The sequence below is a fragment of the Cantharellus anzutake genome, assembly GCF_015039405.1.
Source record: "Cantharellus anzutake strain C23 chromosome Unknown EI90scaffold_41, whole genome shotgun sequence".
NCBI lineage: Eukaryota > Fungi > Basidiomycota > Agaricomycetes > Cantharellales > Hydnaceae > Cantharellus > Cantharellus anzutake.
The window spans coordinates 560025-574187 of NW_024066991.1; the positions used below are offsets into that span (position 1 = coordinate 560025).

The 14163-nt window shown below is 47.4% G+C and overlaps 1 protein-coding gene across 1 annotated transcript; it reads right to left on the reverse strand.

Annotated features, from left to right (window-relative positions):
- Positions 1-9604: 9604 nt before the first annotated feature.
- On the reverse strand, positions 9605-10031 carry EI90DRAFT_3127126 (uncharacterized protein; the record flags this gene model as incomplete). The annotated part of the gene is made up of 3 exons (XM_039063985.1): positions 9605-9704; positions 9775-9899; positions 9954-10031. 3 exons carry the CDS (start codon positions 10029-10031, stop codon positions 9605-9607), a joined length of 303 nt encoding a protein of 100 aa, XP_038913559.1.
- Positions 10032-14163: the final 4132 nt, after the last annotated feature.

Consider the following 14163-nt stretch of genomic DNA (forward strand, 5'->3'; position numbering starts at 1 on the left):
CCAGACCTTTGCCCCCATCATGCACCTAGACTCGCTCTGGAACCTGATCACCATTACTGCCATATGTGATTTAGAGATGAGTGTTCTGGACATCAAAAGTGCTTACCAGTATGGAGAACTGGAGGAACCCATCTACATGGAACAACCAGAAGGGTTCAAAGATGGTACATGTCAGGGTTGTGTCTGGGGTCGAGGCGGTCCGGGCGTAGCGTCTGGTGCTAAGGACCTCACGGGGAGTGGATCGGGCATGCGTACTGGCAGGCCCGACGTGGGACAGCGATCCCTGGCCACTTAGACTGAAGTGGGAATGTTGAGTTATTATTAAAAGGGGAACTATGCTACTTACCTGAAGTGGGAATGTTGAGAAGAAGGTTACTTCTTCGGTTCCCACCCCAGGTGTGTTTATATACATGCGGCTTGGGTCACATGAGGTCCGCCATGTCACCCCGCATACAGCTGCAGTCACCTGGGTGTCCCTGTGGGGGATCCCGAGGGTGTATGCTGCATGCGCGCGCACTAGGTTGCGCCCTAGAGCTGTCTGGGGTCGTCCGGGGCTAGGCATGTCGTGTGCGCGTCGCAGGCGGGTCAATAATACATGGATATAAGGGAAAGGTTGTCCATGTGAAATAGAAATAGAAATAGAGATAGAAATAGAAGTGGGAGAGGGATAGAGGGGGAAGGGGTATGAAGGGGGGGTGCAGGGTGGGAGGAGGGGTACCGGGTGAGGTGGGCCCGGGTGGGGGTGGGTCAAGCGGGTGTGCCCTGACAGTACACCACAGACATGCCAGCTTCTCCATGCTCTCTACAGTCTAAAACAATCTGGGCATTGCAAGTGGGCTAGAGATCTAACCCCCTAAATGCAAGCAAATTTGTGGGGAGGGAGTCTGGGATGTCCTAAGCTCGTCCTAGGTTCAGTCCAGGTGCTAACAAACCAAAAATAATCACAAAAACTTGTTAAGAATTACGTACCCCTGGTCCATCTTGGACAATCATCAGGAATTCCTTATAATACTCAAGGAGTCAAGCTTAGAATTTCTCTCTCTTACTTGGATCTCTCAGCACTACAGTCTCTTTGTAGTCAAAAGGGAGGTCACTTTTCCATTCCTATGTGTACAGAGCTTTTAAACACATGGAACAGCAATAATGTGGAAAAACAAATGAAATGAAAAATATAAAACGAAAGATTGTTGTTACGGACACCATGTGGACCATTAAGTATGGCTGATAAGTCCAACAGCCGACATGGAAGTTCAATAAAAAAAGACAGGAGTGATAAGCAGGCCATATCCACTAATAATTGCCATCCTCCACCAATTTACACCATCACACTACACTCATCTGTCTCTTCCTACCCATAGCATCCTTTCCCGATCTCTCCATTCGATTCCCCAGGTTCATAGCTTTCTCCCGATACCAAATTTGTCCCAAATGGTTGAGATTTGACCAAGTGGCAGGCATGAGAATCGTAAAATTGGCCCATGCACAGGGTTAGACGTCCTGGAAAGTGTTAGCAAGAGTTCCCGTGTCAATTGGATCTTCATACACATCCTTTGTGATTTTTCTGAAAATTTCTGAGCACTCCAGGGTGCATTTTGGTTGTTTGTTTACTTTGGTATGGCTTGTGATTTCCATTTTGGGCCGAAAACCAGTTTCGCAATCTCCTGAAGTACGGATCTCAGCTCTGCCACATGGGACTTTCGACACCGCCACCCTCACATGCCTTTCGACATTGTGTGGAACCTCGCGGTAAGATGAGAAATCGCCACCACCATTGTTCCACAACAGCTGGGTCGATCTGGATGAAATTTGGGGAATCCATATTTATGATTTTTCTCTATTTTTTTGAGCCCTTGATCATCTTTTGGCAGCCAGTAGCACCAAGCATAGTTTTTGGGCTGGACCAATTCAGTACCAGCACATTATGCACAATTGTACTCTGTAATAAAATGAAATAAAATGTTCTTATGCACCATTGGCATTGGTAGGTGATCATCGCATATGGGAAATCCTTAAGGAATGTAAAACCATGTCACGACTGACAAATCCTGGGGCTCCGTCAGCGGCGAATCGATGCCGATAGGCGAATCTGCCGACCCGAAACCCAATCTAACCAGCCCCCAATCCGATGTCTGGCCCCCTGCCCTATCAACCATGCACTGCATCCAGACCTCCACCTGCATCCGGACTTCTGCCCACATCCGGACCTCCACCCACATCTGTACCTCTGCCCACCTCCACACCCTCTGGACCTCTGCCACTCCTGGTTGCCCTCCACACCCTGTGGTCAGGCCAACACTCCCCTCCGACCTTGCTGGCCATCATGCTGCCCTTGTTTGTGACAGCACTGATGGACCACCCTCTGTTGCGGACTTGTGTCGGCACCGCACCAACCCCACTTATTTGCGGACTTGTATCGGCACCATGCACTGACCTCCGCTTTTCTCTGGCCATCTTGTCACTTGGCAGCATACCATTCATTCCTTGCCAAGTGCCTATATTGTTCATCCATTCATTCGCTTAACTTGCCAATATTGGCACTTGATCCATGTGCTGATGCACTTCTTATTACCTGTCAATATTGGCACTTGATCTGCTTTTGTTTAGTTCATTGCCTCCCATTTCCCGGGCTCTTGTCCTTCATTCAGTTTGACAATCTCCGCTTATTTCCGTGCCAGACCGCACCGGACTGACCGGTCCTTCTGTGTTTCCCTCCTGCCTATTTATATCCTGTAAATACTTTTGGGGACCTTAGTCTGAAATCAACTAGAGTACCCCCCCTGTCTGGTCTGAGTCTCTCCTTCTGCAAAGGGGGCTTCCCCCCTCTGAGTCTGTGCTTGCGGAGTCTGCGCTCCTCCTACAGGTCCGCTCCACCTGCAAGTCTTGTTTGAAGTCCGCTGTGAGTGTCAGTCTGTAAATATGGGATCTCCCCCAAACATCAAGCTCAGGGCACAGCGCTCCACCTGAGTCGCTGAGGCCGCGATCCCACTCTGCTAACCTTGAACAGTGCTTCCAGACACGCTGCATATTTCTGCCCGCATATCCACATGTGTGCTCCAACAGACCTCTGCATCACCTCCGACCTCAACTCGGACAGAACCCAATCTGTCTTCTATCCGCCTTCTGACAGTTTGTCCGAAGAGTTTGGCCCCCACGAGCTTAGTCGGCATAGAGAGCCACTAGCCCTCTTTCAATGCCTCCCTAAGTATGGAGCCCTGAAGGCTTCTGGACAGCTCCAACGTCTGCTAGTGCACCCCCACCTCCACTGGGCAATACATTCGCTTGCCCTGCAAGCCCACCTTTGGGCCTATCCCTCCTTTCCATTTCTGGGTTATCGCCTACCATTCCGCTAACCCCATAACCTGACTTGTCGGTAATATTCAATTGGCTAATGTTTAACCCCGTTAGCTCCACTCCGCTCGGCCCTGTTGTTTACGGGCCTGCCCCCGCTGTAACTATATATACTTGACTTGTAAATAGGTTACACCTCAGTAATAAAATCGACTAGAGTTTGCCCCCTTTAGTTCTGGTTGCCAGTTAGTAAGTTAGGGCATGGACATGTTACTTGGCACAGTGCTCCTGGCATAAGTCGCTGAGGCCGAAGCCCTCCACCACGGAGACATTCCTTCATCTCGATCTGGTCTCTGACAATCACAAGCTCTGGTCTGGAAGGTATGAGGTTGGGATCAGACCCGGAGTAAACTGGAGTTGGACCGGAGGTAGTGTTGGACATTGTGTTGGAGCCAGAGGTAGAGTGGGCTCTCAACAACCAACAGGGGGAGGAGGAGGTGGAGGATGTGGAGTTCTGGAGGAGGAGATGGAGGTCCAGAAACAGGAGCAGAGGTCCGGAGTTGTATGGATATGACAGAAGAACCAAAACAAACAAATGAGAAATTGCAGAGAAATGGGAAATCACTGACCAAGGAGACAAGCCCCACATCATCATAGGAATCCAAATATATAGGGAAAGTGTTATGGATATGGAGTCTCCAACGACCATATCTGTCACATAGTCAAAGACTTCTCCTCTCTATCGCTCCCCCTGTTAGAACGGGTGGAAACGGACGACTCCGGAGTGGAATCGGAGACTTAGCGTGGAGGGACCTTGGCCTCAGCGACTCAAGCGGAGCGCTGTGCCATTGCCGTTTGTCCATTTGGTCCTTAATTTCACAGTAGGTGAGCAGGAAGTCTCTTGGGGGCATTTCAGGTCGATTTCGGACTAAACCAAAACGAGTATGTACAAACGCCGATATATATAATGGAAGGGGCAAAAGCACAAAGAGAACAAAGGGTGACCGAATCGGAACGAAGACGTCCGAACGGGAACAAAGGGTAGAAGAAGCGGAGAGGTACCAAAGGTCATAAGGCAGGACCTGTGATACATCCGAAAGGAGGTAGGGAGGGCGAGGCCCAGAGGGGCAGGAGGATGAGGGGAAGTGGGGATGATGACTAACTGGCTAGAATAGAAAGAAGCAGTAGTCCAAATAGGGATGAGGGGAAAACGCGAGAAATACATTACAGGCGGCGAGAGTGCCGAAGGCGGTCCACGAAGCTCGGGGGTTGCGGAGCTTACGGAGGCGGGGTTGGAAGTCCGAGGAATATTGGCAATGGTGTTTACGTAGTATGAGGTCACCAATGCAATGGACTAAGACCGAGGTGGAGTCAAAGTCCGAGGTAGGGACTATGACGGAGGCTCGGAGTAAGGTATGAGCGGTGTCCGAGTGCGAAGTACGGAACAACGGTGGAAGGTCGTAACTTGGCGGAAGGGTGGCGGAGGAGTAGCAGAGGGAGGAGAGAGGGGAAAGGTAAGGAAGAAGGAGTGGCGGAAAGAAGAGTAGTCAGGTCCGAAGGTGAGTATCGGAGCGGACAAGGGAAGCGTAGGAGGATAACGGGAGGGTGGAGGTGTTGTGAAGGGGGAGCGGAGTAGTAGGAGGGTGGCGAGAGGAGCGGTGTTCGGTCCGAGATGAGTATCGGAGTGGACGGAGATAGGGTCGGGGAGGTAAGGAGGAGGTGTGTTGCCAGGACCGAAGGTGAGTATCGGAACGGCAGCGGTAGGTTATGACTCCGGAGGTGAAGAGGGTGGAGGTCCGGAAGTTGGGTCAGGGTCAGGTATGCACGGATATGACACCCCCTCTCTCTCCCTTTCGCCCTCTATCCCAATACCCTATCCTCCTTACTCGTTCTACCCCTTTCCCCCCCCTCATGCAAAGCTTTCCCCATTGGGGTTTTGGTGCTGGCCGAGGTTACTTGTGTTTCATGGGATTTCCTGTGACCTTTCCATTTGTAGATAGTCATGCATCTTGTATGGAAACCACCGAAGGCGGTTCCTGCTAACTACTACTACTCTCTACAACTGTCTTGTGTGTCGTCCCCTGTAACAACCCTTCTCTTGTGACTCAACTGAACCTGTGTGACTGTACAACTCCCAACATGTCTTATAAGTCTGGTTATGTCGAGTCCTCTAGCGGTCCTCACCATGAGAACTCGAGGTCACGAGTCAAAGACTCTCAGCATGTATATCATCCTATGGAATCTGTACCCTACGGGACTTCATCACTCAGCTCTCCCCCCAGTGCTTGACAGACGACGTCATATCATGATCTTGGAGATCATGAATACTCTGAGGCCCACATTCCCATGATGCCAGCATGCTCGCTATGCGAGCACCAAGTAGCCGTCCATCCATCGTCTGTTCCCTCCCTCGTCAGTCATCATATCCCCCTGCCAATGGCACATTCCCTTTGGGAACACCAAGTCACCGAAGGCCCTGCTAGTCAATCCTCATTGCACACTCATGATGTCAACCTGCTACCGGTATGTTTGCGCTGCGAACGCCAAGTAACTGATGGCAGTTATATGAAGTTCTCACCCACCTCACGAGTTGCGACCATGCACACAGTACGCTCCATCGAGGAGCGCCAAGTACCCGTGGCTGACCCGTCCATCCTGACGTCTCCGACTACCTACCATCAATTCCTTAATAGCTCACTACATCACCAACCACAATCGATGGGAATTCGATTGTCCACTCCCATGCAAGACTGGGATCACTCATTGATTACATATCCCATTATGGTACAGACTAGATACAACGTTCGTCATCCCTCTATAAGAACGGATTGAGGAAAGGGGATTTCTCCCCATCCCCATAACAGAAAGGGAGCGGAGATGCATCACAATCCACCAGGAATCATATATCTGCCAGATCCTTGAACAATTTGGGATGGCAAACGTGGACACAGTGGTGACCCCAATGGACCCCTCAAGTAAACTGGGGTGGTGAAGGAGCAGAGCTGGATCACCTTATGTAACCAGTTTCCTACATCCAATAACGATATTAAAGTTTGTGCTGATTTGCTTACTGACCATGTTTTGGTTGCCAAATGTATAATTGTTCACTGTCTAAACAACAATAAACACCCCCAACAATCTCACCTGATGCATAGATCGTCTACAGATAAAATTCTATATTGACTTTACTATAATTTCTAGTCAATATTACACCTAGATATGTATACCACTTTTCAATAGGACGTGATTTTCCTGATAATTTACTGAAGAAAAACTTCTAATAAAATAATTCCACAATAAATGTTACTCAATACAGGAGTGACCAAACTGCTCTTTCTATTGCTTAGAGTGTGTGCTAGTTATCTAGCAGGTTCAGGATTGCTCACTTTCTCCTGTGGTGTGATAACCAAATATTACTGAGAGATTATTCAATTAAGAAGTCCCTCCACCAAATTCTCACTAATTCTCACTATGACACTTTTTTCAGCTGTGTCTAACTGACCCTAACTCACACTTAGAGTGACATGTTAGTTTTATATTAGCTAACAACTAATATTTGCTTTTATCTTTTGGAGCAAACAAACCAACCACTGGTGAGGAGAATTAAACATATATTTCTACCTGAGGTTTGAGAGGGGGCAGAAGTGGTGGCCTTTTATGCTTTTCAGAGACCTCTCTACTCTCATGCCTCGCACTAGTTACATGTGCTACATTTGTATTATAGATAGTTCTAGAATGATATAGGGGCTTGGGCTGTGTAAGCTTAATAATGGACTTAGGACATGACTCAGCAATAGGTAATTCAGTTCTTTGTCTTTCAGGCTGATCTTAGCGAGGCCTTGCAGTGCTAAAGCTATGCTCTACACTGCCTTAATTACGAATGCTTATCTTTAGAAATGACTCAGCTATAAAGGAACTTTCTAGACTGTTCTCTAATTCACCCCTTTTTGTGAAGCCACATCATTACCAATATTCTAGAGCCTTCCCAATTAATTAAAAGCTCTGTGGACTTTTGAATCACTTTATGCTTATGATCTGAGATCCAGATCATCAATCATTCCTTTGTTCCAATTTATTTGGGCTTAAAATCAAAAAGTTTTGATGAATCATGGGAAAGTACACAAGATCCAGTTTTTTTAGCATTTTCTCCTCTTCTGATGTGATCAAAAAGTGTCCATCTGCGCCGGGGAGTACTCTGCCATATGGTATTTGGTCCGCCAGACTTCTGGGCATCAATATATTTCCCTTGAGTCACATTACTTTTTGTAAGAATTAGTGAATAAATATATGTGAATTATAAGATGTTTTGCTGTTTGAGCTATATCTCTGTCAGTTTTGAAGCTTTCAGAATAAAAAAAACCGTGGATAAAGTTAAGAAACAGTACTTTTAGATGGTAAAAAGATTACAGTCAAAAATGTTCTGGTTCCCGAGATATTCACTTTTCTTTCCCAATGTTCCCTCTTATTCTGCCATCTACATGCTATTTTCTTGTTGTAGGGATATATTCTTTGAATATTATATTTCCCTACACCTATGCCAGGTTCTAGGCATTCTTGTAGTAGCTTAAACCTCATGCTACATGGGTGTGGATAATTACAATGAGCTTCTAATATGTGTCCAGTCTCACAAAGATCATGAGATTGTCAGGGACAGCTCCAAAAGCGGTGAGGTCCCGGTGTGCAGGACTTGGTGGGATGAATAGTGGCTATGCATAGCGGCGATCCCATCATGGGGTGAGCATCCCCGACCACTTGGTCTGAAGTGGGAATGTGAGAAGAAGGCTACTTCTTCAGTTCCCACTCCAGCTGTTATTATATACATGTGGGGTGTGCCATGTCACCCTTGCACACAGCCATGGCTCTCCAGGTGTCTCCATAGGAGATCCCAAGAGGGTCCGTAGCAGGCACAGGGTGAGTGTGGCAGCGATGACGGTGATATAGGGATGGTAAGATACAGGAGGGGAAGTGGGTGTCTGCCCCAGTGATACATTGAACAGCGGGAAAGGTGGTCCATGTAAGAGAGAGAAAGGAAGAAAGAAGAAAGGAAGGAGAAAGAAAGAGGAAGGAAGGAAGACATGGTGCAGAGTGGGGAAGCGGAGTGGGGTCAGGCGGGGCATGTCAGGGCATGCCCTGACAGAGATCTGTTAAACATTTGAACTTGTCAGCTGATTGTTGACTATTCTGATACATCATTGTTTTATTCTTCGAATATTATTTCTCCTACAGTGGGCAACTGACAATGACCTTTTTGAGCACTCAACCCTATACCGAGAAGTGATTGGGGCACCCCTATATGCATCTATGGCTATGAGACCAGATATCAGCTATGCGGTCCAAACACTCAGCCAGTTTTGCTCATGACCTTCCAATGAACACTGGAGGGCTGTTAAGAGAATCTTCAGATATCTACATGGCACAGAAGACTTGGGAATAATGTATGACGATCTGAGCAGGTATGCTGACATATATGTGTCAGGCTTCTCTGATGCAGACTAGGGATCATCACCAATTGATCGAAGATCAGTGTCAGGGTATGTCTTCCTGTTGGGTGGTGGCACTGTGGCTTGGTCATTGAAGGAACAACCAACTGTTGCACTGTCATCTACAGAAGCAGAGTACATGGCAAGTTCAAATGCCACCACACAAGTGATATGGTTAAGAAATTTATTGAACAAACTCAACTTCATCCAACCATTCCCTGCCAAGCTCAATCTCGATAATCAGTCAGCCATCGCACTAGCCTCCAATCCTGTCAGGGCCCGGCCTCGGACTCGGAGGCTCCCTGACCTCAACCCCCATCTGGCCTGTCCTCACACTATGCAGGGCATGAGATGTATAGTAAAAGAAAGGGAATATATACACTTGCCTATGCGGGGCATGAGATGAGAAGAAGGGTAAAGGTCTCATCTCCCCGCATGGTTGCTATATAAAGGAATGGGTCACATGCCCACAACTATACAGCTCCTAGAGTTGTGTAGTGTGACCCGGAGGGAACATCCAGGTGGCAGTGCCCAGTAAGCGTGGGAACGTTCTGGGCGAGTTGCTTGCCCAGAACTGTGGCTGTGACCCGTGGGAACATTCTGGGCGAGCTGCTCAGAAAGTTCCCATGCTATCCCGTGCGTGTGTGTACACAACACACAAAGGCAACAACAAGGCAACAGTCAAAGAATAAAAGGGGGTAAAGTAGGTGGGGAGTCTGGGGCACCCTAAGGCAGGGTGCTGAACCCTGACAAATCCCCAATTCCACGCCAGATCCAAGCACATCAATATACGCCACCACTTCATATGAACCTGTATTTAAGATGGTAAAGTCCAGCTATTCTGGTGCCCCACTAATAAGATGATGGCAGATATGCTTACCAAGGCGCTTCTGGCACCCAGGTTTAGTCACTTCCACAGAGAGTTGGGCATTTGTCCTGGGCTTAAAGGGGGGTGTTAGCAATATGTAAGCCAAGGACATCATGTGACCTTGTATTATATACTCACATTATGCATCTGCCTCCTGGGTACCCATAATCTAACACAGGCAGCATCATTGCAACTTGGACTGATGCTGTTACCAGTGTTGCCACAAGTGTAGCGGCCATTGTCACTGTTTGTGTCAGTGCTGCCTTATCACAGGGAAGTTATATTTCATCCATCCTGTTGTTCACTCAGTTACTTACCTGTGCATTGTGATGGTCAAGGATGGATGTCACATCAGCAAACCTGGATGCGGAGGCCTGAGAGCTCATAGAGCTCATAGAGTGCTCAGAGCTCTCAGAGCTCTCAGAGTTTCAGTACTTTGAAATTGCAGTCTCTCAGAGCTCCCCAAAGTAGTCAAAGCTCATAGAGCTATATTTGCACACAGGGGACTATTATCTATATGAGCTCCCTGAGTGTTTAATTTATCCGATATCAAAATTAAAATTTTAAGAGCATTGACTCTGGCATCATGTGATGAGTCACAGCCAAGTCCCCACCATGCAGGAAACTGAACAAACTGAGCTTAACTTTCAGCCCCCAATGCGGCACTACACACCAAGGGTATATAGCCAAATTAATATATAGACCAAATTTAGGGATATACATATACAGTTAATTAAGGAAAATGCGGGAAAATGAGTGGAGAAATGGGGGGGAAATTGAGGGGAAATTGAGGAGGGAATTGGGGGGGGGGGGAATGAGGGGGGAATGAGGGGGGGAATGAGGAGGGGAATGAGGAGGGAATGAGGAGGGGAATGAGGGGGGGAATGAAGGGAAATTTGAAGGGGGGAATGGGGGGAAATTTGGAGGGGGAATGGGGGGGGAAATGAGGGGAAGATTGAAGGGGGAATGGGGGGGAAATGAGGGGAAAATTGTGTGAGAGAACTAGCGGACAATAAGTGCTCAGTTCACGAGAGTAGAACTAGATGTAATTAATGTACCTAGCGGACAATAAGCGCTAAGTAAAGTACACGATCTCTCAGTAATGAGTAGTCGCGTAAGAAGAAGGTAGACCTCACCTCAGTTCACGAGAGTAGAACTGAGGGAAGCAAGAAAAGGTTGCGTCCAGTGGCTTTTAAGCCTACAGCGACGTCGATCTACAAGAAAGACAAGAAAGGAATAAAGGAAAATCTCTGGCGGCTGCAGGTCCGTGCGCCCAAAATATGGGACGTCGATATTCCTTAACAAATTGAAGGAGGGAAATGGGGGGGGGGAATGAGGGGAAAATCGAAGGGGGGGATGGGGGGGAAATTGTGGAGGGAATTGGGGGGGGAATTAAGGGGGGGGATGAAGGGGAAAATGGGAGGAAAATGAGGGGGAACTGGGGGGTTTCTAAAAAGTCAGGGAAAATTAAGGAAAATTCAGAAAATGGGGGACTTTCTAAAAATGGAGAATGTCCAAAAAAAGGGGGAAAATCAGAAAATTTGGGATAAGTTAGGGAGAGATATTTCAGGAAATTAGGAATAATTGGAAAAGAAATTAAATCACTTTTTTGATAATTCAATGTGTATTGGAAAGTGCCAAAGTGGGGCAATGTAGCAATGTATGTTTCAGTGTTAGAAAAGTCTCCCACCATGTTTTGGTGAGCCAAATAACCATGGCTTTTTGACCATGGGAAATTTGGTGTCAAAGGCTTGGATGATATCTGAAGAATACATCAGCTTTTTGTTTGCTTTATTGGGTGGTATTTTTAATTTACTTCATTTGGAACACTTTTTTAAAACTGATTTATACCCTACATAACATGCATGGTTACATTGCCACACTTTGGTGCTTTCCAATTCACATAGAATCATCAAAATTGGTTGAGTTTTGAGCAAGAAATGAGATGAAAGATAAAGTGCAAATTTTTGAATTTCAGAGTTTTCCTCATATTTTGTAAATAGCAATAAACAAATAAGGTGCTGATTTTAGTAAACACAAAAGGTATATGAGCTTTCAGAGCAATGACAATGGCCATTTTACACACACATATATCCATATTATCTTTGCACTACTGGTGCCAAAATAACTAAGCAGATTTCATGGAGATTGTCATATCCATACAATCCCGACCTCCGCTCCGGGCTCCCGGAACTCCGAACTCCGACTTCCGGAGCCCTACTTCCCTTCCGTCACCTTCTCCTTGCTGACTCCCAAGAGGTTATCCCACCTCCGGCTCGGACACCACCTTCGGTCCGACTCCGGAACATTCCGGGTCCGACCCCAACCTCGACACCTTCCAGACGAGTACGCAAAACCTATGCTCCCAACTCCGGACCTCTGCTCCGGTATCCCGTTCACGTCTCGTCTCCGGAACCTCCGGTCTTAGCTCCGACCTTGGACTTTGACCCCACCTCCGCTTATACCCATTGTATTGGTTAGCTCATTCCATTTAATTACCTTTGCCAATATTCCGGAGTTTAACCTCCGAGTTCGGACTTTCCGGACTTACTCCGGACCTTGCAACTATTGCATTGTCCATTTCAATTCCGCTATTCTCCCTCATTCCTATTTGGGCTGCTGCTTCCTTTCCATTCAGTCAGCTAGCCATTCCCGACTCCCATCCTCCTTCCTTCCTTCTTGGGCCTTGGCCCTTCATTCCTCCTTTGGGAAACACCATTGAGTCAAACACTTGACCCTCGGTGTTGTTCCTCTTTCCATCTCCCTTTGTCTCCTTTTGTCCTACCCTTGTTCCTTTTGATTCCGGACCCCTCCTTATATACAATGTACCTAGTAACTTGTAACCTCAGTCCGAAATCGACTTGAATTCCCCCCAAGAGACTTTCCCTCTGCTAGATCTGAAATTAGGGACCCCTAGGACAACCAGCAATGGCACAGCGCTCCACCTGAGTCGCTGAGGCCAAGGTCCTTCCACACTAAGTCTCCGATTCCACTCCGGAGTCATCCGAATCCACCCGTTCTAACAGAGATATGATGACCATCCATTATTTACAAACAAAAAGCTCTATGAGCTCATAGAGGTTTTCAAGTAATGATGCTGGCCATTTAATATGCATTTCCAAAAATGTATATACATATTATCTTTGCACTTCTGCATCCTTAGGAGAACAAAATCATTCAAACATTCAATTTTCTCCACCCAATGTGTAGAGGGTGCACAGCAAAAAGACTCAATTTGCTCACAGAGCTCACAGAGCTCCCTACCAAGTTTGCTGATGTTGAATGTAACAGGAGTGAAAGTTATTACAAATAAAGGAAAGTGAAGTGACCAACAGGTTGGAAAAAGGAAGATAAATGTTAAACATATAGTGATAAGACAGTAGAGACTGACTAGAAATAAACCTAACATCAATCATCAGGCATCTCACCGAGATAATGTAGGTCAGGTATCCTTGCACTAAAGCATCAAACCAACCGTTGCTGTCTTACAACAACTGACTGTCACTAAAGAATGGGTCCTTAGAGTATGGTGCAGTAGGTGTTGCAGCTGTGGTTGTGGCTGTGCAGTCACAGGACTACCCCAACTACACTTGCCAATGTATGTACATGAAAGAATGAAAGAGCACTGTTTTGTAGTGCAAGGGTTTATCCCTGCAACAGTGTCAGCCTGTCATATCCATACAATCCCAACCTCCACTCCAGGCTCCTGGAACTCCAAAACCAACTCCAGAGCCCCACTTCCATCACCTTCTCCTTGCTGACTCCCAAGAGGTTATCCTGCCTCCAGCTCCGACACCACCTTCAGTCTGTCAGGGACAGCTCCGAAAGCGGCAAGGTCCCAGTGCAAGGGACTCGATGGGACAGGTGTTGGCTATGTGTAGCGGTGGTCCCGTTGCGGGGTGAGCATCCCCGACCACTTAGTCTGAAGTGGGAAGTTGAATTATCATTAAAAGGGGAGAAGCTACAGTACTTACCTGAAGTGGGAAGTTGAGAAGAAGGCTGCTTCTTCTGTTCCCACCCCAGGCACTATTATATACATGTGGTTGGGGTCATGTGGGGGGAGCCACGTCATCTCCACACACAGCCGCACTTCCCTGGGTATCTCTGCAGGAGATCCTGGAGGTGTGCTGCTCTGTGAGTGGGAATGCATGCAGCGGGCATGGCGATCAGGGGAGCGGGGTTAGGTGTGTAGTGATACATAGAGAAGGGGAAGTCAACCATGGAACAGAAATAGAAAGAAGAAAAGGGCAAAGAGGAAACAGGGAGTGATAGCAGGGGGAGCAGAGTAGGGCAGCGCAGCATGGGGTCAGGTGGTGTGTGCCCTGACACAGTCTGACCTCAACCTCGACACCTTCCAGATGAGTATGCAACTATGCTCCCAACTCCGGAATCCTGTTTGCATCTCCATCTTGGAACTCCAGTCTTAGCTCTGACCTTGGACTTTGACCCCACCTCCACTTATACCCATTGTATTGGTTAGCTGATTCCATTTATTTACCTTTGCCAATTGTTACAGGAATGGGTTCC